The following is a 24,728-nucleotide window of genomic DNA, read 5'->3' as shown; positions in this document are numbered from 1 at the left end:
CTCGTACCGTAAAGTACCGTTGATCCGCCCGCCCCCTCTCTAATTGCCGCCCCCTGTCGATTTTCTACCTGTGAAGCGACTTCGGCGTATACGAGGTGAATAGCAATTTCTGTACATGAAAATAAAATAGAGGCCCACTGGCTGTGTGTTTTACATTTTTCATATCTATTTTGTATCTATTGTATGGCCTAATCCTTCATCTTTCCAAATATGTGACAATTGCTCATGCTGTGATCCCAGAGACTTTATAGCAGGATGTTTTCGACAGGCCAATTTTTTGGCCTAAATTTCACTGTATGGAATTCTGGACATGAAAGTAAAATAGCGTCAATAGGCATCCTATACGGCACCATTTTTGTTGTTTTTTCTATTGGTGGACTGCAGTTGGCCTCTTCACACTTCCAGCCAACAGGTCCAAGACTATACAGCGTCTGAGGTGGAGTGCACATGGGGATGCCAACGATTCGTCCATTACTTCTTATTTTACTCAAAATTCAAAATCCTCATGCGACATAGTACCACAAAACTCGTTGAAATGCCTCCCAAGAAAAGGCTATTGTTGTGGTCCCATTCGCTTACCCATAAATGGATGACACAATCTATATAATTATCGTTCTATGTACTCTGTACTCTCATGAGTCTATCGATGTACCCGATCCGTTCCTGGATCAGTTACCTATGCATTCCCGTACTGTGTACATATACACATCATGACAGTTTATCTTTATCTTTCCTTCTTCTTGTAAATAAACCTCAGTCGTTGTCTGGAGCTGTTGAGTGGAGTCTTGTGTTTGACGTTGGGACAAACCCAAACGTTACATGGTGTCAGAAGTTTGATTGCAGAAATGTCTTCTGCAAAGTTCCCACTCCCCGGCGCTTTCGACTTCTCAGCGCCAGAAGCATGGCCAACCTGGAAAGCCAGGTTCGAAAGATTTCGCTCCTTGACCAAACTGGACGAGTCAGACCAGCCACGCCAGGTGGATACGCTTGTTTATTCCATGGGTCCCGAGGCCGACCCGATTTTCGAGTCTTTGAACCTGTCGGCGGAGGACAAGAAGAAAATTGCCCCTGTCCTTTCAGCATTCGACAAGTATTTTCGCCCTGGCGTGAACGTGATCCACCAGAGGACTCTTTTCGAGCACTGCGTGCAGTCCCCAGGGGAAACTGTCGAAACGTATGTCCGCCGACTACGAGCCGCCGCCAAGTACTGCGCATTTGATAAACCTGATGAGAGAATCCGAGACCGACTCGTAGCTCACATGACGAACAGAGAAGTTTCAAAAAAGCTACAGCTCGAGGATCACACCTCACTGGACTTGGAAACAGCCGTGAGTCTTGCTCGGAAAACGGAATCCGTGAATGCTGAAGTCGCCCAGCAATCTTCCTTGGACGGGCATCTCGGCAAGCAAGCTGCTGCAGCTATAACTAGTCGCGCTCGAGGCCATGGACAGCGCTCCTCGCCTGCACCCAGCAAGTCGTCTAGTAAGAAATCGTACCAATCGTCAAGTGGAAACTTTCGCAAGTGCTTGTGGTGTGGTTCTTCAAAGGATCACAAGGCAAACCGCGATGAATGCCCAGCGAAGTCAAAGACGTGCTTGACTTGCCAGAAGACAGGCCACTTCGCGTCAGTTTGTCGTAGCAGTTCCAATGGTTCTGGACGCGCTGCACATGCTGCGTCGACGACAGGACATGACGAAGACCCAGCACACTTTCTGGGAGCAGCCTCGACTCAAAGTAACAGTGCTGACGCACCCTGGACTGTGCAGCTCCGTGTGTGTCACGCGGACATCAATTTCAAGATCGACACAGGCGCAGACCTGAATATCTTGACCCGTGACTGTTTCCACACACTGCCAGAACGACCAGCACTCAGTCCCACCAAGTCTCATGTCACCGGAGCAGATGGCAAGAAGCTTGACATTGATGGCGAATTCAGTACTGAGGCTACCCTGCATGGTGTCTCGTACTCCATCACACTCCTGGTCATTGCCACTGGTGGTGTCAACCTGCTAAGCCGCCAAACCTCGCAGAGAATGGGTCTAGTCCAGCGAGGCCACATTGGTGTGTCAACTGCTAGCCCTGCCCTTGGTTGCATGCTCGGCGACCCAGTGAAGATTGAGCTTCGCCCCGATGCAAAGCCATACAACTGCGTCAACGCACGTAGGGTGCCCATCCATATCCGCCTCAAAGTTCGTCGCGAGCTGGAACGGATGGAGACTGAGGGGGTGATAACAAAGGTGGAACAGCCGACAGACTGGTGTGCGCCGATGGTCCCGGTGTTGAAGCCGAATGGCAATGTCCGAGTGTGTGTCGATCTGAAAAAGCTCAACGCGAGTGTCAAACGGGAGCATTTTCCGTTGCCTACTGTGGACGACACGCTGGCAAAGCTTAATGGGTCAACCATTTTCTCCACACTCGACACCGCATCTGGTTTCTGGCAAATTCCCCTGTCAGAAGAAGCCTCCATGTTCACCACGTTCATCACCCCGTTCGGCCGGTTCAAGTTCGAACGCCTGCCGTTCGGAATCACCAGTGCTCCGGAAATTTTCCAGCGCCGTCTCCAGCAGCTCCTCGATACACGGTGTACCCGAAGTCCTGGTATCGGACAATGGCCCGCAATTCGCCAGTGCCGAGTTCTCAGCCTTCGCAACCGTGATGAAAGTCAGCCACCGTACGAGTAGCCCGAGATATCCGCAGAGCAATGGTGAGGCGGAGCGAGCAGTACAAACCGTCAAGCGTCTTCTCAAGACTAACGACAACCTTGACGATGCCCTTCTCGTCTACCGGTCCACACCATTAGCGAACGGGTTCTCACCAGCAGAACTGCTATTCGGTCGCCGTCTTCGCACCCGTCTTCCGTCTACGAAGGAAGCGCTCCGTCCCGGCTGGCCGGATATCGAAGCACTACGGAAACGTGAGGCAGCCAGCAAGACACGCCAGAGTGCTAGCTATGATGCCGCACATCGAGTACAGCCACTGCCAGTACTAGAGCAAGGTACAAGAGTTTGGATCCCTGACCTAGAGTCAGAAGCAGTTGTCACTGAACGTACCGATGAGCGTTCGTATACCGTAGCCACAGACGACCTCACCGAGTACCGCCGTAACCGTCGCCATATCAAGATACTGCCCGATGTGCAACCGGCGCCGCAGTTGAATGCCAGTGCACCTGAACCTCCATCCGCTGATGTAGAGTTTCAACCTGCCTTGCGCCGATCCACACGTCCTTCCCGGCCGCCGCCGAGACTCGACCTGTGAACACATTGCTCAGTATTATGTGTTTCTGCCCCCTCTTGTTTGTATGTGCAGGACTCTGTATTCTCTGAGTTTTGCGTTTCTCTTCAAACATAAAAAGGGAGATGTTGTGGTCCCATTCGCTTACCCATAAATGGATGACACAATCTATATAATTATCGTTCTATGTACTCTGTACTCTCATGAGTCTATCGATGTACCCGATCCGTTCCTGGATCAGTAACCTATGCATTCCCGTACTGTGTACATATACACATCATGACAGTTTATCTTTATCTTTCCTTCTTCTTGTAAATAAACCTCAGTCGTTGTCTGGAGCTGTTGAGTGGAGTCTTGTGTTTGACGTTGGGACAAACCCAAACGTTACAGCTATCAACAAGGCACCGACACGAGGTGAAACTACAACAGCCCAGCTGTCAACTACAACAAGAAAAAACTTCATCAACCTGACTGACTTGACTCTACATGCGACGAAAAATTATTTTACTCGAAATGTCCAGAAATGTACAATGTCCAGAAATAGCAATTCACCTCGTACAACAAAATACGATGTTGAACCGAAGCATGCACTGCTGCACACAATACGTGACAGTGCAGGATGAAAATGTGCACAATCCAGCACATCGAGTCTGATCCTCCACGTTGTTGTACATCGTACTGCACTTGACAAGCCTTGATCTAATTCCCGCCCCCTGCCAAAAACCCAGCTGGGAAGCGACATGGCGTGGGGGGCGGATCAACGGTACTTTAGGCTGCAACCACATTAGGTACAAAATCAAGTACAAACGGCATTACAGTAGAAATCGTCATGCCGACTCGTGCAAAATGCAAAATGCGCTTTGTAGGTTTTCAGCAACTGGCGCACCCCTGTAGAAAGCCACGTTTGTCGTTTTCGCGCTCCTTCTCCTGTGTACAACTTTGCTTTTGTACCGGGTCATCGTACATATAATAGCATCAGCATTGTTTTTGAATTTCCCGGTCTTTTCCAGCGCATGGCACACGCTTTGGTACGACAACGTCACGTGCTGGTCGTGTGAAAACGTCATCTATGCAGTCCGAAAAGTGTAGTGTGGTTGCGTACCGACTTGTACTGAGATATGCATGGAAATTTGTACTGTGATTTTTACGTAGTGTGGTTGCGGCCTTACAAAGTTAGAAATGCCACAGCCTACAATGATGCCATTTGGGGCAAAAGTTTTGCCCCAAATGGCATCATTGTAGGTTGTGGGTATGCAAGCTCGAACAAAAAAAGTCAGCCTGGAGAACCCGGGTATCGATCCCGGTACCTCTCGCATGCTAAGCGAGCGCTCTACCATGTGAGCTAGTCCCCCTGCACAACAATGCCTCGCTCATTTGCATTGATCTTCTTGGCACAATGCTTCTTGCGCTGCCGTTGCCCTATGTTTGGGTTGAGTACATCAGTACTACATCTACAAATCAGAATGTCATGATGTACGAGTACAAGCAAGAGTACATAAACTAAAGTGGGCAACTCCGTAAGAATGAGCCCATGGCGAAGCGTTGGCTTTTTCGCATATCACGCCGGTATGCGTGGAGATATTACCGTATCACCAATGTAAATTCTGTCGCGCATTGCTGCGGGTTGTGCAAGGGGCAAAACATGCATGCATATCATTCCCATTATCACCATAGTGATACAGATAGCAATACAGATATCCAGCTCAGAACCCACGGTATGAGAGGATATCCGATGATTCATGATGGTCTAAGCAATAAATTTGCAATGGGAGTGGTAATACGCCGCAGCATAGACAGGCGTTGCACAATATTTTGGCTACCAATTTGCTCAGTTCAATGGAGATAGATAGGTGAAGGTGAACTTAGAATTGGCGAACTGCAACAGTTGTAAAATTCAACATGGGCTGCACTTTGGTCTCTTTTATCTGCAATTGGTAAGAGCAAGTTTGGTTTCTAACTTGGTGAGTCTCTAATATGGCTTTTCATCAAACGTGTCGAATTTGAAAAACCTTCCTCACGGCGTGCACACAACTACAACAGGGACTCTTGAAACATTTGGCAGCTACTGCAACCTTACTAGGACCTTCTTCTCGCTGGCATCAGAATGTTCATAGCATGTTTTCAGTACAGTCAAACGTCCAGTAGCTCCATACCAGTATGTGCTGCTGGTTGATTACAGTTGGAAATGCATGCAAACAAGCTCGAACAAACAAAAAAAGTTGGCCTGGAGAACCCGGGTATCGATCCCGGTACCTCTCGCATGCTAAGCGAGCGCTCTACCATGTGAGCTAGTCCCCCTGCACACTAAAGCTCCACTCATTTTCCTTCATCTTCCTGTGACACTGCCTCATCAAACTTGCCTCATTGTGCTGTTGCCAAGTAGAGGCCATACATATGCGTAGCATGTGCATTGCAGTGGCTAGGTGTACCAATGCACACACCTGCATAGATTTCCCTGTGCAATAATCTCAGTACTGTATCGACGTCCATTACATTAGCAGAACGCAGTGAGCTCACTGATCTCTTAAAAGTAGCCACAGCACGCTGCACCAAAAGCCCATGGTCTTTGCTAAACCGCTGCTCTTTCTTTGCAGATGGAGATGTGAGAATTGAGGCATGGGCTAGTAGCTATTATGATTGCTCTCTACAAAAGAAGTATGCTTGCTCTCTCTTTAAGTTGTTACAGTGATTCTCCACTTTACCTTGATGAGATTGCGATCCAAGACCAGCTCCTTCAGATGGTAGTTCTGCTCCAGTCCCTCCACATGAATAATGCGATTACCTGTCGACACAGGATTAGGCGAGAGATCAACATTAAAATACGCTCTTACTCAGTCTCCTTCCTTCACAAGCAGCATGTGTCTTACCGTTCTCCTAGCTTCACGCGCATGTGTGGAACTGGTGCCACACCAGATGCGACGGCCTCCCTACCCTTTCCTGTCCCTGTCCCCTACACTCCGGCAATCCAATCGCTACTTGCCTGATGATCACTGGGAGCATAAATATCAAGAATAGGAGCACCGGCTTGCGGCCGCCAAGTTCCTGATGTATAGATATGCTTTGATGCTTTGAGCTGGTTTAAATAAGCTTTGTTGTTCATAATACCTCATCGCGATCAGTTCGGCTAGTAACTCTGAGCCAGTCTGCTGACGAAACCTAACAAGGTCGAAATAGCTAGCTGCCAGTAGATTGAGTTGATATGCTTGTATGAGTGTGGAACATGCAATGGACTGACGTATGCACATGCCAGCATGTGCCAGTGTCAGTCAGGCACGTGTTGTACATGTGGCTGCGCTTGTGTCTCTTCGTTGTACATGCGGTTGCACTTGTAGCTCTTTGTCGTACATGTGGCTGCTTTTGTGTCTCTTTGTTGTACATGCTGCTGAGTCGTGGTACATGCTGCTGCGCTGTTTTTGACTCCTGCGTACATGCGGCTGCACCGTCTTCTGTCCCCGTTGGTACACACTTGCTCGTCGTGTCCCCGTTGTACGCCTTCACTATAATATATTCTGTTGTCTCGTCTTGTCTCAGTGTCAGTCGTCAGTCGTTCGTTGTCAGTGTTGGTTCTTCTTTATGAGTTCCCCAGTCGCCTACTGAAATGAAGTAGAAGAAAAGCTCTCTAACAATTTGTGCTAGTCCTTTGTTGTGTGGTGTGGCGAGGAGCGTAGAGGCAGTTCGTTCACGGTTCTCAAACCCGTGACGACATTTGGCGCCCAACGTGGGGCTCGAACCCACGACCCTGAGATTAAGAGTCTCATGCTCTACCGACTGAGCTAGCCGGGCGACAAACCCGTGACGACTAAATTGACGACACACGTATTAGGCGGTGCTTGCCACACCCCGGCTCACTAGCAGTGGACCACCCGATTGAGATATTTCATGATTGTTCTTCCAAGTCATGCACAGCTTGTGAGCACAAGACGTCCAGTTATCTGAAAATATGATCAAGCTGCCAATAAGGAGGTTCTAAAGACAGCGGCAATTACGCCCGAAAACACAAGCAGTTCCGCATACATAGATAGGCACCGCCCTCAAGGATCAAGGCGCGAACACAGCTCCTGATGTGGTGGGTAAGGATTACGGAAACTGACTCTTATGCAAGCCATGACGCTGTGTAACCTACACAGGCCCAGCACTAGGGCCAGCAGCAGCATGTAGGACCAGGACCAGCATGTAGGACCAGGACCAGCATGTTGGTGTGAGATGTACTGTAAAACCTGTCAAGGAGACCACTCTGAGAAGGCGACCACCTGCCTCAGAGGACCACTCTAACCAGGACCAAGGAATGCTATTTGCAGCCAAACGATCCTGGATAAGGAGACAATCTGGTAACAGAGACCACATTTTGCAGGTCCCTTGAGCGGTCGTCTTAGACAGGTTTCACTGTACATGTAGTTGCTACAGTATCACATGTATCACATGTATCACATGTATCACATGTATCACATGTATCACATGTATCACATGTATCACATGTATCACATGTATCACATGTATCACATGTATCACATGTATCACAGGTATCACATGTATCACATGTATCACATGTATCACATGTATCACATGTATCACATGTATCACAGGTATCACATGTATCACATGTATCACATGTATCACATGTATCACATGTATCACATGTATCACATGTATCACATAGTGCAGACAAACAAGATAAACACACAGATTCCCGTTGGCTTGGTGAAGCAGCCAGTCCGGGCCGCCCGGCTTACCTTGCAGGTACACAGATTGCAGCGCTGGAAACCGGTGCAACTGTACGTGCATCATAGAGGCGAAGCGATTCTCTCTGTTCAGACAACATAATAGGACAACAGAGCACACTTTGGCAATGTTTCATGACAATTGCAATCATGCGGTGTGTCGGAGCAAGTTCTATCTGGTGATAATGTAATAGCTGGCCCTCGGAGACAATTTCACACACTCAAACAAAGCACTCACTTTGTGGTTTCACGAATACTCGTTAGGACAGAATTATTAGTTGCACACTCGGCAAGTAAAGATAAGAAGTGAAAAAGCACAAGAAAAGAACAATGCAAGAAGACAAAACACACGGCGAGCGGCAGCCATGTTTTTGGTCATCAACCAATCAGCAATCTATATAAACCGGTCGCCGACGAAATTCTAGAATATTCCAGAGCTGTGAACTGTGATTGGTTAATTATACCAATGTTCTAGAACAATAACACTAGCAGCCAATCACAGTTCACAACAGACAGTCATACGGGTTTAGCCATACACGACTCATACATTACTCACGAGCGACTCACGGAAAGGGTAATAACATGCAGATACAAAATACGCAAGGAGAGAAAAAATGTAACTAACTGCCCATCATGGGGTTTGAACCTAGGAATCTGTATCAACACAAGCTCTACAAATAAATACTCTTTTACTGCGAAAAATATACTTTATATCAAAATGCAACTCCTACAATAATGAGCCCTTGTTCAGCTAGATATGATCCCACTCCTTCACACCACTATACCATCACATTACTGTGGCAGGTGTATGCTCCAACTTTAACTGAACACTATCAGCACTCTCACGCTGACTATTATACAAATCTAATGTTTGTGATTACTGGGTATTTCCCTTTCCGTTCTTTTCACTGGCACATGCCCTTTATCCCCAACTGGTAGCTTATCCTGGAAAGTTGGTGCTTGTATTTTAACCATGCCAGTGATACTATTCCAGGTGTGCAGAAATAAATCAGCCAAATCGACTTTAGTAACGGCCTCCGACAAGTAGATCACCAATCGCACCTCAATGATGTGACATACTTACTGTTAGGTTTGGCCTGCAAGCCATGCGGGAGTCCATTGCGGGACAAGACAAGGACTGATTTATTTTACAACAAGCATGCGCATACATGTAATACAGATAAGAGAGAGAGAGAGACAGTACGGAGAGAGACAGTACGGAGAGAGACAGTACGGAGAGAGACAGTACGAAGAGAGACAGTACGGAGAGAGACAGTACGGAGAGAGACAGTACGGAGAGAGACAGTACGGAGAGAGACAATACGGAGAGAGACAGTACGGAGAGAGACAATACGGTGACAAACACTATACACTAGGCTTACGCGGCGTGCAGGACCTCCAGGTGTGGTAGAAGTGCAGGCATGCCGGTGTCCTCGCACGCCTGTGCAACTGCCCGGACTCTGGGCACCAGGTGACCATTGACAGGCTTGCCCAGCATGTGCTCGATGTTGTTGGAGTTCACGCATAGCACCTGTGTGGTACATGCATATGGCAGGTACAAATGTAGAGCAGCTTGCTATTGCCAAAGTAATCAATGGCGGAGGAAAGCAACAGAGAAGTGTTCGACTACTCTGCGGCTGTTAAGACAGATCTAACACTTACTGGGAGAACAGTTCCCACCACCTTCAGTCAATATTCTTACCAATCTTCTATAACCACCGTTTGGGGATGGAGAAGTCATAGGTAACATATGTGTGGCCATTTTGGAGTTAATGGACAATTCAAAAAGTTTACAGTGAGCGTGCCGTAGCAGACAGCATGAGTACCAAGGTCATTTTAAGGATCTAGTGTTTAGAAGAGTATCTCTTTGTCGTTGTTACTATAATCGAGTGGCACATTCGCACTACAATTCTACGAGTGCTAGTTTGAAATTACGTTACGAATTGTTACGTTGTACAGCAGGTACGAAACAATTAATATTTACATACTCACCGGTTTTCGTTTCGGAGTCCCGCGCTGTGACTCAGCTAATTTCTATTTCGTTTGCCTTGTATTGTCTGACTAGGGGCGCTGTCACCCCGTCGGGTGCAAGCACCCTTGGACAGAAGCACTTCACGACAAGTGTTCATTTTCGTTTTCCTCTTCTGCTTCTGTTGCACAGTTTGAACTTTGAATGTGTGCTTTTTTCGTACTCTGCTCTCGATCGGGTCGATCTCCATAATTTTATCTTCCGTTGCCATGACTGGCATTAGTACGCGTTCTGTACTCACTCGCTGCTTGGCACGCTTGCAGCGCGTCTTTTTTCTGTTGCAACCCAGTGCCTGCGTGCACGGTACGGGATTTGCGATGCCACATCAGCGTTGGTGTGTCGTTGTGTTTCGTTGTTGTTTTGTTCTTTGGCTGAGTGTGGTCGTTAAAACTGAGCAAGAAGGGGTCGTTGACAAGGCGTGGTTTCGATGTGCATGCCCTCCTGTCAACTCCAAACTATTGGTAGCAGAGGATGGTTTTCACGGAGCCATCATGGAGGTAAAACTAGAAGACCTCGCACGGAAAAAGAGAGAGCTGAAAACGGATTTCACAAATACGAGGAGAAATTTGACAGTGGAGTCAACGAATGAGGTGCCGAACCAGGATGACGTAAATGCATGGAGAAGCCACTTGACGACAGTGTATGACGAGACCAAGAAGGTCATCATGGAGTACATGGAAGCGGTGGTGGACACTGACTCTAGGAGACATGCTGGTCTCCAGAAGCAGTACAAGCAGCTGGAAGGCCAGTATTCCGATGCCATGGAATTGGCCAGGAGTGTGCTCATCAGGAGCAGCAGAGCGAGCCTGGCAGCGTCGACCAGGCAGACTCCCAGTCCCAAGCAATCGCCACTGAGAGGGGCAACGCCTTTACTGGCGTCAGTACGAGAGGAAAGCAGAGAAATTCTAGATCTGCGTGCGGCGCTCCAAGATGCACCGTTTCTTGGTCGCCAGGACGATGCGCGGGTTATGTTGCCCAGGGCTGCAGACTATGGAGAACGGGTGAAAGTAGAGCCGGACAGTCGTGTCGTAATGTTCAGTGGTCAGCGTGTGGGGGAACCTGCCGAACCCTTCCCGACCGTTGCCATGGCAACCCCGTCAGCACACGCGCCACCGCAAACGGATATGATCAACAGCAATGCATGTACCGCTTTATCTGCAGCAGCTGCAGAGTACCAGCCACGTAGTTCAGTGCTGCCAGCGTCATTTGCAACTATGACCACGGGCAGCAACGCTCCCGCTATAAATCAGGAACAAGGCTCTGCCTTCCTGATCCACGATACTGCTGATCAAACACCTAGTATGATGTATGCAACGTATGGCAACAATAGTGCTAGGCCGCAGCAGGCATACATGTACCAACAACAGCAACCGCAGTGGAGTGCGAGCAATAGTGCAGTCATGTACAACTCACCTGTGTCTACTGGACCGTCGCACACCATCTCGGCCGGAGCGTCACAGTACGGTGCGAGACTCAGCGCTGGCATGCAAGCACCCCAGACCGCAGTATTCGCCCCAGTTCCGACATATGTCGGAGGCACCGCAGCTCGACCTGCGCCACGGACTGCTCCAGCAGCAGCTGCACAGATCAACATCGCCAGCAAGTTGAAGCGGATCGAAATTGCCGTGTTCACCGGAGAGAAGCGAAAATACGAGCGCTGGAAATCCGCTTTCAGCGTTTGTGTGGACCAGCAGCCGCTCTCCGCTGAATTCAAACTGCTGCAGCTCCGACAGTACGTGGCGGGTGAGGCGCTGGATGCCATCGAGAGTCTTGGCTACTCGGCAGCAGCATACGATGCTGCTCTGCGGCGGCTGGAGCGACGCTTCGGTGGGAGTCGCCGGCGCCTTGCGGTTAGGATGGAAGAGCTGGAACGATCTCCACCTATTCGATCCGGTAGAGCCCAGGACCTGGAGCGCTTTACCGATGTGCTCGACATGGCAGTGGTGACGTTAAAGGATGCCGGTATGCACACCGAGCTAGGTACCGGCATTCTCTACCAGCGGATCCAGCAGAAGCTGCCGGTGAACTTGTTGGCCCAGTATCGCCGCTGGATAGTACACCACAAAAAGGACGAATCGGTCGAGGTGCTGCTGGAGTGGCTGAATGCCGAGGCAGAAGTTCTTGCTGCCGCCACGGAAACTATCGAAGGCATCAGCCAGCAGCATCACGTCAGGAGCCAATTGTCAACCAGCGGGACAAGTCGAAATCAGCCGACTCGGACGGCAACTGCTCACGACGCTGTGCAACCGCGCACGACCACGTTCGTGACAGCTACAAACACCGCTGGCAATGTGCCGACCGCAAGGTCCACATGCCAATGCTGCAATGGTGGCGAGCACCCGATCTGGCGCTGCCCAGAGTTTGAGAAACAAACTGTAAGCCAGCGCTGGGCAGCAGCGAAGCGAAGCAAGTCATGCTATAGATGCCTTGCGACTGGGCACAGCGGCAAGGACTGCCCACGGGACCGGGAGTGCGGTATCAACGGGTGCACGCAGCATCACCATCGCCTGCTGCACAGTGAGCCCCGTCAACCGCCTCCAGCGTCGTCAACCCACGCCTCCGGAGAGACTGGAGCCATGCAGCCGGAGAACTTCAGTGCTGTCTCCCTCGGAAACAGCACGAAGGGAGAGGAGAATAGGGTACGGACAGTGACGTCGATTCGGACAGTTCCCGTTCAGCTATCCAACGGCAAGCGGTCGCTAACTGTTAACGCGCTGCTGGACGACGCCAGCACGCGCTCGTACATAGCGAGCAATGTTACGGCAGAACTCGGCCTGATTGGATCAAGTATGTCGCTGACCATCAGCAAGCTGAATGGACAGCAAGAGACCATTCACACTGTCCCAGTATCGTGCACTCTGCGAAGTGTTGACGGAGCCACGTCGACGACTCTCCATGCGTGCACAATCGAGCAGCCAACAGGCAACATGGAAGTTGTAGACTGGCACCACCTGGGAAAGCAGTACGCACATCTAGCCAACGTTGAGTTTCCGCCGCTACCGTCGAAACGCCACATTGACGTGCTTATCGGTGCCGACTATCCGGAGCTTCACATGGCGTATGAAGAGCGCTCGGGTAACAGCCATGAGCCCGTGGCGCGTCGGACGGCATTAGGTTGGACCTGCATCGGCCAAGTACAACCAGCACACCCAGCGGCGAGCTGCTGCTTCACAATGTTCAGCGACGGTGACCTACAGAGCAGCTTGAAGCGCCTGTGGGAAATCGAAGAAGTGAACAGCAGCACTACGAAATTCATGTCGCGCGACGACAAGGTGGCAGAGCAGAAAGTTGCAGCGTCGTTGAAGGTGACGGACGGCCGCTACTGCGTTGGCATACCCTGGAAATCCGAACGTCCAGTCATGCCTGAAAGCCGAGCGAAGGCACTCGGCCGTCTGCACAGCTTGGAGAAGCGGCTGCGACGTGACTCAGCAGCAGCAACAGCGTACAGCGATGTCATCCGCAAGTACCTAGCCAACGGGTACATTCGACGAGTGCCTGACAACGAGTGTGGAGGTTCTGTAAACGAATGGTACCTTCCACACTTCGCCATCATCCGTGAAGATAAGGCCACCACGAAGACGCGTGTGGTTTTCGACGCAGCTGGCATCAGCAATGGTGTAGCGCTGAACGATGTTATCAGTGCTGGTCCCAAGCTGCAGCAATCGCTACCGAAGGTACTCCTGCGCTTCCGGCAGAACAAGGTCGCCATCATCTGCGACATCCAGGAGATGTATCTCCAGATATCCCTGGCTCCGGAGGACAGGCCCTTCCATCGCTTTCTTTGGCGGGATAACGAGCAGGAACCGGCCACATACGAGTTCAATCGAGTGGTCTTCGGTGTGAACGCGTCGCCTTTCCTAGCGCAGTACGCGGCTAGACACAATGCTCATCAGCACGCCGACACCTATCCTCGTGCAGCGGAAACGGTCCTTGAGTCAACGTACATGGATGACTCCATGGACTCTGTTCGAAGCGATGAGGAAGGCGTTGAGCTCGTAAGGCAGCTGTCGGCGTTGTGGCACAAAGCCAGTATGCACCCGCGAAAATGGCTGAGCAACTCCACGGTGGTGTTGCAGACCATCCCGGAGGAGGATCGCGCTGAGGAGATCAACCTCACGAAGGGAGAGCTGCCGAATGTCAAGACACTGGGAGTCCTCTGGCTTGCCAAGGAGGACCAGTTCACGTTCCAGCTGCAGCTGTCGGAGATCGGCTCAAATCCTACGAAGCGCGCATTTCTCAGTGCAACAGCAAGTTTGTTTGATCCACTTGGACTCCTCGCACCGTACCTCGTGCAAGCAAAGGTCCTGCTGCAAGAGATGTGGCTTTGTGGAGCAGCATGGGATGAGCAACTGCCCCCAGCAATCGTCAAGAAGGTTCTCGGCTGGCTTGAGCAGGTGACGGAGCTATCAACAGTACGTGTACCACGCTGCCTGACGGCCACGGGACGCACAGCAATCAGCAGCCAGCTTCACGTGTTCTCAGATGCGTCCGAGGTCGCATACGGAGCAGTCGCGTATCTGGTCAGTCACTATGACACTGGAGAACCGACAGCACGGTTCGTCGCAAGCAAGGTCCGTGTGGCACCAGTGACTGCTGTCAGCGTTCCGCGGCTTGAGCTAATGGCGGCGACAACCCTAGCAACGCTCGCCACATCATCCGCCGAGTCACTGAACCTCGACCCCCGAGCAACGACGCTATGGTCGGACAGCAGCAACGTTCTGCACTGGATCACCAACTACAGCCGCACCTTCAAGCAGTTTGTGGCTAGTCGAGTGGGCGAGATTCAACGGCAAACCAATCCTACCCAGTGGCGGTACGTGCCCACCGCGCTCAATCCAGCCGACCTGGTCTCTCGAGGAATGTCAGTGCAAGAGTTGGCGGGAAGCAGTTTATGGTGGAACGGTCCCGGCTTCTTGGGTGCCGCTGAAAGTGAATGGCCTGTTCAGCCAGAATTGAAGCCCCGTCCGTCAACTCTGGAGTTGAAGAAAGACAATCAACCGACGGACGAGTCCATCGAGCTGACTGCGGTGACCGTCGACCAATGCCACAGCGAGCTGAATCGTCTAGAGCCAAGCCGCTACTCCGACTGGGTACGAATGTGCCGTGTTCATGCTTGGTGTGTGCGATTCGCTACGAATTGCTCAGTACCACCCGCACAACGAGAGTTTGATGAATTATCGCCACAAGCGATCCGAGACTCTGAGGAGTTCTACATCAAGCGAGCGCAGCAACAGTCGCTACCAGAGTATGCTGCAGTTAAGGCAGGCAAGCCGATCCCTGCAACCAGCAAGCTAGTCTCGCTCAAGCCGATGATTGATGACGCCGGCCTGCTACGCGTCGGAGGTCGACTACAGCATGCAGACTTCTTGACTGCAGAACAACGCAATCCGATCGTCCTACCACGAGGAGATCATGTGACACAGCTGATTGTCAAGGCATGTCACGAAAGAGGATATCACGCGTTCGGTGTCAGCCATACGCTAGCCGAACTCTCGTCGCGCTACTGGATCGTCGCTGGCCGCGAAGAGGTGCGAGCTTGGGAAGCCAAGTGTGCGAGGTGTGCCCGGAACCGTACGAAGCCGGCAATGCAGGTGATGGCGCCACTACCTAAGGTCCGAGTCAGCCTGCCGCTACGCGCATTCGGCCGAGTCTCTGTAGACTACGCCGGACCGTTTATGACGAAGCAGGGTCGCGGCAAGACACAACACAAGCGGTACCTGTGCTTGTTCACCTGCTTGCAGACGAGAGCAGTGCATCTCGAGCTGTCATACGCGTTGACAACGGACTCATTCCTGCAGGCGTACGTACGCTTCACCAATCGACGGGGAGTACCGATCGACGTCATCTCCGACAATGGCACGAATTTCGTCGGCGCCACCAATGAGCTTGCTCAGCTAGTCAAGCAGCTTGATGCAGAGGCGATTCAGCGGCAGACAGCGGATCAGCAGACTAGCTGGCGTTTCAACCCTCCAGCAGCACCACATTTCGGCGGAGTGCATGAGGCGTTAGTGAAATCGGCAAAGCGTGCTATCTCGGCGATTCTGAAGAACGCGGAGGTCACAGACGAGGAGCTATTGTCTGCTATCGTCGGCGCGGAGGCGCTCATGAACTCACGGCCACTGTCCTACGTGTCGGCAGATGGCCGTGACCCGACTCCGCTAACGCCCAATCATTTCATGTATGGCCAAATCGGTACTCGGTTCGCACCTGCAGGAGTGGACGAGAGCGAGTTCAACCCTCGGCAACGCTGGCGTGTAGTGCAAGAACTCGTGTTGCACTTTTGGCGGAGATGGATGCAGGAAGTCGTGCCAGAGCTGAACCGGCGACTCAAGTGGAGGACGGCCGAGACAGACCTCAAGGTCGACGACATCGTTCTAGTGACATCCCAAGACAACCCACGGGGCACTTGGCCAATGGGTCGCGTCACCGAAGTGCACCCTGGTCCAGACGGACACGTGCGAGTTGTGAAGGTCAAGGTGGGCGACAAGACCTACACCCGCCCAATCGTGCGTCTTTGTAAGCTGTTCTGTGAGTAGCTCCTTGTTTGCCTATTTCAGAACAATAATCAATTTCGAATTTTTTGGTCACTGTGAATTTCGGCACAGTGAGAAGGGAGAGAAATGTTTAGAAGAGTATCTCTTTGTCGTTGTTACTATAATCGAGTGGCACATTCGCACTACAATTCTACGAGTGCTAGTTTGAAATTACGTTACGAATTGTTACGTTGTACAGCAGGTACGAAACAATTAATATTTACATACTCACCGGTTTTCGTTTCGGAGTCCCGCGCTGTGACTCAGCTAATTTCTATTTCGTTTGCCTTGTATTGTCTGACTAGGGGCGCTGTCACCCCGTCGGGTGCAAGCACCCTTGGACAGAAGCACTTCACGACAAGTGTTCATTTTCGTTTTCCTCTTCTGCTTCTGTTGCACAGTTTGAACTTTGAATGTGTGCTTTTTTCGTACTCTGCTCTCGATCGGGTCGATCTCCATAATTTTATCTTCCGTTGCCATGACTGGCATTAGTACGCGTTCTGTACTCACTCGCTGCTTGGCACGCTTGCAGCGCGTCTTTTTTCTGTTGCAACCCAGTGCCTGCGTGCACGGTACGGGATTTGCGATGCCACATCAGCGTTGGTGTGTCGTTGTGTTTCGTTGTTGTTTTGTTCTTTGGCTGAGTGTGGTCGTTAAAACTGAGCAAGAAGGGGTCGTTGACAAGGCGTGGTTTCGATGTGCATGCCCTCCTGTCAACTCCAAACTATCTAGTACAGGGTTTCTAAGGGTCTCTGGTCATACAGAAGGAAGGTTCAAGTTTTGAAAGAAACCTGTGGACCCATGCTGCATCAGTGAGAGGTATAATTCTCCTCAGTCAGGGATATAGTAACTGTTCTCCTCCTCAGTGAGAGGTAAAGTGGGTGAAATGCACTCACTCTGAGCTGACTGGTAAATTGGGTGAAATGCACTCACTCTGAGCTGACTGAAGGCACCGATTCCCTGCACCGACGTGAGATTGTTGTTTTCTAAATTGAGGCTGCACATATGCACACGGATACACACGGACACACACACACACCACATATATATGTACACATGCATGTCCACACACATGTGCACAAACACACGTGCACACACACACACACACACACACACACACACACACACACACACACACACACACACACACACACACACACACACACACACACACACCTAAAGGCAACATCACAACATGCCTCTGTTGGAAGTCCCCGTGCCACAATTAGCCTAGGATGTGCCGGCTTTCAATTGATAGCAACCTTCATTAGCCATACATGGGATGACTCGTTTGTTGTTACTAACTGTCAACGTAACAACACACAGCTTACCATACCACATACATGTACATGCAAGTCTTCACAGATAACGCTGCTAAGCTGCTAGTCCCTAAACATTCCATGTAGGTTTGCCTTACCTTCTCACGTTCTCGAAGAGAGATGAATCGCTACCCACGTCTAATGCCTTCAGTGAGCAGGATGGCAGATCTAGATGTGTGAGCGAGCCAAGCTGTGTTGTTCCGAGGCGCTCCGACAGAAAGTCAATGTTAACCCTGCGAGAAAAACGCGAAAGAATCCAGAAGCAACTGCAGCCCGCTGTTTCACCCAGGGGCTCGGTTTTAACAGAATGTAATGCAGTGATGCATGCAGGCAGGCATGGTACTGACTTTGCACACGAACATCCTGTGTCACACGTACATCAGGGAATTTTCTAGAACCGCCCCAACCGGTTTTCGACCGGTTGAAATTGTTGGCGACCGGTTGAAAAGTTACAAATCAGTTCCAACCGCCCGTACTTTTCTGTGGGTGAATGGAGCTGTGAATGGTCAAACGCTTTTTTCTGGACGGATACTTCCAGCGAAGCCGCGTGGGCTGGTACTAGGGTCACGAATTTGTACTCCAGCACCAAGAAATCTGTTAAATTGCTGTCGAGTGCCATATTTGGGTTGTATTTTGAAAAAAAATTCCGCGGGGGACCCCCGGACTCTTCATTGGACCGTAACCGGTTGGAAATTCGTCCTAGAATATACCCTGGACTACTACATGTACAAAGACAACACACTCATCACTTTTAAAGTGACCATTTCAAATTACTTAGGGATGTAGCAGTTATCACCAATGGTTGGCCGGCTTGTAAATGGTTGTTTGAAACGGTTATATTCTGTGGACAACGTTCTAAGTGAGCAATATTTAGAGGTCTCTGTGGATTTATTGGGAATAGCAGTTTTTATTAACGAAACAGGCTGATAGGTAGTGGGCAGCTGATGACTAAGGTTCATCAGCATTGGCACTTTCTTTCTGGGTTGCAACTTAGGTGTCTGTTTTCAAGCAGGACTTGAGACCCCAGTACCTCATGTGTCTCAATCACGGTCTTAGACCAACCCACTGTGCCTGCAGGCTGCTCAGTTGAATACAGGTATAGCTTAAACACATGTGTTGCTAATGTTACTGGTACCTTCCAGTGTACTTGTCTCTGGATGCTTGAGTTTCAAATTGGTCCTAGCAGAAACCAAGCAGACAGTGCACAATGGTACATAGGAGCACACATGGCATATACACCACTGGTAAATCCGATGAGGCCTTTCGCATCATTACTCCTCAGAATCCCGTACATAGTCATTGGCGATAATAAACTAAGGCCTTCAGTCCAACACGAAGACTGTAAACTGACAGAGATCATACCAACGTGATGAGACTGATCATACCAACGTGATGAGGCTGTCAACATGCACCATGAATCCCCCCGAGCATTGCATCAACACCGGCAATACCGGCAATACCGGCAATACCGGCAATACCGGCAATACCGGCAATACTTACCACTACCAGACCGTCGAGTGAGCACAAACTTCGCATGTGATGGAGAACACAAGATCGATAGTCTGTGTGTTCCCAGCTGAATGGATTGCCCAGCAAGTCCATATGCTTGATGAAGGTTAATTGCTGTAGTAGAAAGACAGCAGGATAGCATGATAGCAGGATAGCATGATAGTGTTGTACCTGCGCCTGCACGTGTTATCTCTTCGTCGTAGCTGCTGCTGCTGTATTTGTGTCTCTGTGTGTACATGTGGCTGCACGTGTCGTCTCTTCGTCGTAGCTGCTGCTGTCATGAATGTCACCACATCATGAAGACTACTTACGATGTCCAACGACGACTCTGATTACCCAGCTGATGGCACGCGTACATTGTGAATCCGAGTATTCCCAATGTCGCCTCCATCTCATCATATAATTATACTCTCCTGCATGTTTGTCTCTGCTGCTCATCACAAACTACTTAAATCTGAACTTGTTTGCTTCTTCTCTGAATGCACTCGTTGCTAGCTGCCGAGATTTGTTTTCTTGTAGTTGCATCATTGCATTCCGCATGATCCGCGCTTGCATGATGCACGCACGCACGCACACAGATACGGTGGTGGTTTGCAAGTTTGGATTATGGTTGAAGGTGAAGTTTTTAGAAAGGAAACTGTGGTATGAGAATGAGTCTGATGAGTCTGTCTTCCCCTACCGTTCTCGACATGGTGCTGTAGAGACCAGGATTTGGAACCAACGCGTCCAACAACTTTCGTTTTTTTACGATGGACGGAGAGGTTGAACAGACAACAACGAACGATGGAGAGGAGTCCTTGGATCAGACGACTGAGAAGCAAAGCACATCTCACGTCCTGGACCAAGTGGTTTACAACGACCTAGTCAAGAAGCGAGGCAGGGCCAAGGGAAGGGTGACGCGAGTAAGGAGGAGGATCGAACATGAACTCCGTAAGGAGAAATTCGTTAGTCTGTTGTCACTTCAGAGTGATGTTGAGAAAATCCTACCCTTGATTGACACAGTGAACGACCTGTCCGAGCAGATTGGTACCCTGCTGGAGAACTGCGAGGCAGACGAGCGAGTGGAAGACGCACTAATTGATTTGGAAGCCTGGGATGATGGCTTTGACCACGAATGCACAAGTGTGTCGGACGCACGTGCACTACTCGACTATAGAGGGGTAGGGACACATTCACCAGTGGTGACGGAGCTTGCTGCAGAGGCAGCAACACCCCAGAAGGCCACCCGGCACGATACAACACAGGAGGTAGTGGTCGTAGACAGTGATGGGACGGACAGGCCCACGGGCGAACTGCTGGAATCAAAGGAATTGCCGGCAACAGGCACGGGCGACACGGAATCTGCTGCAGGCAGACTGGACAGCCCTAGCACGGGTGTGGAGGCAAGGCGTAGCACAATGTCCACAGGCACGGACATCAGTGCTACTACTCAGAACCCTGTGGCTCAGGCTCAGCATACGGATACAACACAGGCCCAGCCAACTGTCCCGACACCAACCAATTCCCCAGACATGATACAGGCCATGGCATTAGCGGCAGCCCACGCTGCAACCGCGGCAGCTGGCCTCAGTACTGCCCCACAGCCATCACGCCTCAACGTCCAGCTGCCAAAGCTGACTCTACCGTCCTTTTCTGGCAAGGTGATTGAGTGGCCAGAGTTTTGGGAGCGATTCCAGTCTTCCATCGACAACCAGCCCATTGCGGATGTCAGCAAGTTCTCATACCTGAAATCTTGCCTTTCCGGCGATGCGGCGAAGGCCATAGCGGGCATCTCATTGACAAGTGCAAACTATACCACCGTCAAGGATCTGTTGAAGACGAAGTATGGTTCAGCGGAGATCATCATTGCATCCCTGTACAGCCGTTTGGAAGCACTACCGGCACCACCCAACAGGCCCATGGAGATCCATCGAAGTTTCGAAACTGTGGAGTGTCTCCTTCGACAGCTGGAAACACAGGGAGAGAAGTTGGCAGATCAACGTCTCCTGTGCCAAAAGCTGTGGGGCAAGGTTCCACTCGAGGTTGCCACCAAGTTTGAGGAGTGGCGTGGTATCAGCAACGCCGGCCAGCCCTGGAAACTAACCACTCTACGAGAGTATATGGCCAAGTACACAACTCTACAAGAGCAACTCCGCCAGCGGACTGGCCAAGGCCCTCCGAACAAACCTGACGCTGTTGGAGTGCAGCCAAAGCAACTCTTTAGCACAGCGGATGCACTGGCAGCTCACCCTGATACCCAAGGACGACCACAACGTTCCCGTCGTGGTTGCATATTCTGCGATGGCCAACATATGGACAACGATTGCTCACGCTACACATCTTCTGCTGCCAGGAAACAACGATTAATGGAGCTACGTCGTTGCTTTATTTGCTTGGGTTCCGGTCACCGCAGCCAGGAATGTTACCGACGGCAAACACAGACCTGCCGGATGTGCAAGCGCCCAAGTCACCATCACCATACCATCTGCTCGCAGAGTCGCCAGCCATCTGGTGTAGGTTCGCATTCCACCCGACGAGCTGACGGTTCATCTTCCACGGCAGCGGTGGCAACTTCTGACACTACAACCGCTACGTGCACACCCACTCAGGTTCCAGGTCAGGCAGTTGCTTCGGACCAGACAGTTGCTTCGGACCAGTCATCGTGTCTCCTGCAAGCAACAGGATCAACTGTCACACTCCAAACCGCCACAACGAATGTGCAAGGCAACAATGGTACAATCACCACCGCTCGCGTTCTTCTTGATTCAGGTAGCCATCGCACGTACTTCACGGAGGCTTTGGCAAGGCAGCTCTCCCTGCGCCATACTCGCCATGAATGGCTGTCCGTGTCAACCTTTGGTGCCACCAAACACCACACAGCACAGGTACCGATCTCCGACCTGTTCATTCATCTCAAGGATGGTACAACGAAGGCCATCGAAGGCAGCGTCTTACCGCACATCACAAACCCGGTTCTCCGTCCTGCGGTTGCACACCCCGACATCACGACCTTGCAGCAACTGCAACACGACAACCAGTTAGCTGATGCGATTAACGCCGAAGATGAACGGCTAAAGATCGACATACTCATTGGGTCTGATTATCTGTGGGACTTCGTGCAGGGCCATGTGCAACCTCTACCATCAGGCCTCAACCTTCTGCCAACCTCCCTCGGCTACGTGGTCACCGGCAAGACGGACACCTCTCCCACCACTGCCCTACCGGCAACCACTCTGATCGCAGCCGCAGCCGACGTTTCACACGAGGAGGTTCTGCCTCTTAAGCAGTCCATTCCGGATTTATGGAGCCTCGAAACGCTTGGGATAGAGCACCCGTCTCCCGTGAAAGACGATGACGTAGCCTTACAACATTTCCACTCAACAGTGGAGTGCACCGATAATCGCTACATCGTTCGCTGGCCATGGAACGGCCAGCAGCAGTTTCTCCCGGACAACTACGGATTGACGTTGGGCCGGTTCCGGACTCTATCGCGGCGGCTAAGCACCGACTCGTCACTACTTGAGCAGTATGACAAGGTGATCCAGCAGCAAGCCGACATGGGCATCATTGAGCAGATGACACCGGATTCTGTCACTGGTCCGCAACTCCATTATCTACCCCACCAGCCAGTTCTAACTCCAACGAAGACGACGACCAAGTTGCGTGTCGTTTATGATGCCTCGGCCAAGGCACGGCGTCACAACAAGAGCTTGAACAACTGTCTGCTACGTGGACCCGTGTTGCTCCCCAACCTTGCCGGAGTTCTTATGCGACTCCGCATCACACCCATTCTGCTGGTAGCCGATATCGAGAAGGCATTCTTGCAACTTGACATCTGGCCGCCAGACCGGGACGTGACACGCTTCCTATGGTATCGCGATCCAACTAATCCCACAGCAACTCCGGACAACATCGCGGTCTATCGGTTTCGGAGAGTACCGTTCGGCATCGTGAGCAGTCCATTTCTGCTAGCGGCAACAATCCAACACCATCTAGCAAATGATGAAGATGCGGATGTCGGTCGCTTGGTGTCCCGCAATATCTACGTGGATAACGTATTCATCGGTGTCGACACCCCGGAAGAAGGGTACGATATGTGCAACCGAACTACATCCGTATTCTCTCGCTCGTCCATGCGGCTACGTGAGTGGGCATCTAACAACAGCCACGCTACGACAGCTATGGATGCCAAGGAAAGGGCACAGGGCGACAGTGTCAACGTTCTTGGAATCACGTGGCACACCAAGGATGACAGTCTACAGCTCGCTTGTCCTCGAACCCAACCCAGCACCGACCCGGTTTGGACTAAGCGCGCTGTCCTGAAGTATGCTGCATCATTGTACGATCCATTGGGACTGGTTGCTCCGGTCACATTTCGTATCAAGGTCTTCTTACGCTCTCTGTGGCAAGCTGGTATGGACTGGGACACTGTCTTGACTGGACACCTACTGGACACCTGGCTGACCCTCCATGCAGCCTCGAGCGAGGTCAGCTCGTTATCGTTCCCCAGGCAAATCAACCCAATTGCTAATGGAACCGATGCTACCTACCAGCTACACGTCTTCACCGATGCGTCACAACTGGGCTTTGCAACTGTGGTCTACCTCCGCACAACCATAGCCATGATGACAACCTGTGAGCTCCTCTTCGGCAAGACACGTCTTGCACCGCTGAAGTCCAAGGACGGCAAGCCTAACGGTCTCACCCTGCCACGGCTGGAACTACTTGGCGTGACGATTGGTTCACGGGCAGCCCGATTCTGCAAAGATGAACTCGATCTCCCACTTACCAGCATCACCCTATGGACGGACGCGCGTTGTGTTCTGCATTGGATCAAATCATCCAAGCCACTGTCCGTATTCGTGGCCAACCGTGTGTCAGAGATTCGTACTTGCGGCGAGTTCTTGTCCTTCCGCCAAGTTCCTGGAGAGTGCAACCCTGCTGATGTCGCTAGCCGAGGCGGTTTGGTGGCCGATCTTCAGGAGTCATGGTGGCACGGTCCGGACTGGTTACGTACCACATCAGATCACTGGCCAGACGAGGACCTCACACTCTCAGCTGACGAATCCGACCTAGCCAGCAAGGAGGAGCAAGCACCAACGCTTCATACCGCAAGCCTGGTGACTGGTGGCAGCGATCGTGCTACTGACCAACCTAGTCCACACACCATTCCATCTGGTCTCGGCAGCGTGCTTACGAGAGCAAGCAGTTTGAGGAAGGTCCTGAGAATCACTGCTCTGTGCATGAAGTTCCTGAAGAAACTGCGTCCCAACTCACCACGTCTCTCTCAGATCAGCAACAGCTACGACATCGTGTCACAAGACATACAGGCTGCGCGAGATTGGTGGACTCGAATGGTACAACGCGAGGCCTTCCCTGACATCTTCAAAGCTATCAAGACCAATGCCAA

At 51.1% G+C, this 24,728-nt stretch overlaps 1 protein-coding gene and 3 non-coding genes across 4 annotated transcripts in view; all 4 read right to left on the bottom strand.

Annotated features, from left to right (window-relative positions):
- Positions 1 to 24,728, bottom strand: part of LOC135814161 (leucine-rich repeat-containing protein 9-like) — an 86,481-nt gene that overhangs the window by 7,750 nt on the left and 54,003 nt on the right. Inside the window, exons 31-37 of the mRNA XM_065327238.1 lie at positions 19,331 to 19,453; positions 18,966 to 19,009; positions 17,929 to 18,063; positions 17,445 to 17,508; positions 9,332 to 9,480; positions 7,962 to 8,035; positions 5,934 to 6,013 (exon numbers count right to left, since the gene is read on the bottom strand). Coding sequence (XP_065183310.1) covers positions 5,934 to 6,013; positions 7,962 to 8,035; positions 9,332 to 9,480; positions 17,445 to 17,508; positions 17,929 to 18,063; positions 18,966 to 19,009; positions 19,331 to 19,453 — 669 coding nt within the window. The remainder of the gene's footprint in view (positions 1 to 5,933; positions 6,014 to 7,961; positions 8,036 to 9,331; positions 9,481 to 17,444; positions 17,509 to 17,928; positions 18,064 to 18,965; positions 19,010 to 19,330; positions 19,454 to 24,728) is intronic.
- Positions 4,511 to 4,583, bottom strand: Trnaa-agc (transfer RNA alanine (anticodon AGC)). The gene has a single exon. It is a non-coding gene; the product is annotated as a tRNA-Ala (tRNA).
- Trnaa-agc (transfer RNA alanine (anticodon AGC)) lies at positions 5,457 to 5,529 on the bottom strand. Its single transcript has one exon. It is a non-coding gene; the product is annotated as a tRNA-Ala (tRNA).
- On the bottom strand, positions 6,942 to 7,014 carry Trnak-cuu (transfer RNA lysine (anticodon CUU)). The gene has a single exon. It is a non-coding gene; the product is annotated as a tRNA-Lys (tRNA).

This window comes from Sycon ciliatum, chromosome 4 (genome assembly GCF_964019385.1).
Source record: "Sycon ciliatum chromosome 4, ocSycCili1.1, whole genome shotgun sequence".
NCBI classification, from domain to species: Eukaryota; Metazoa; Porifera; class Calcarea; order Leucosolenida; family Sycettidae; genus Sycon; species Sycon ciliatum.
Note: the sequence above shows the minus strand (reverse complement) of the source record. Positions and strands in the feature narration are given on the sequence as shown.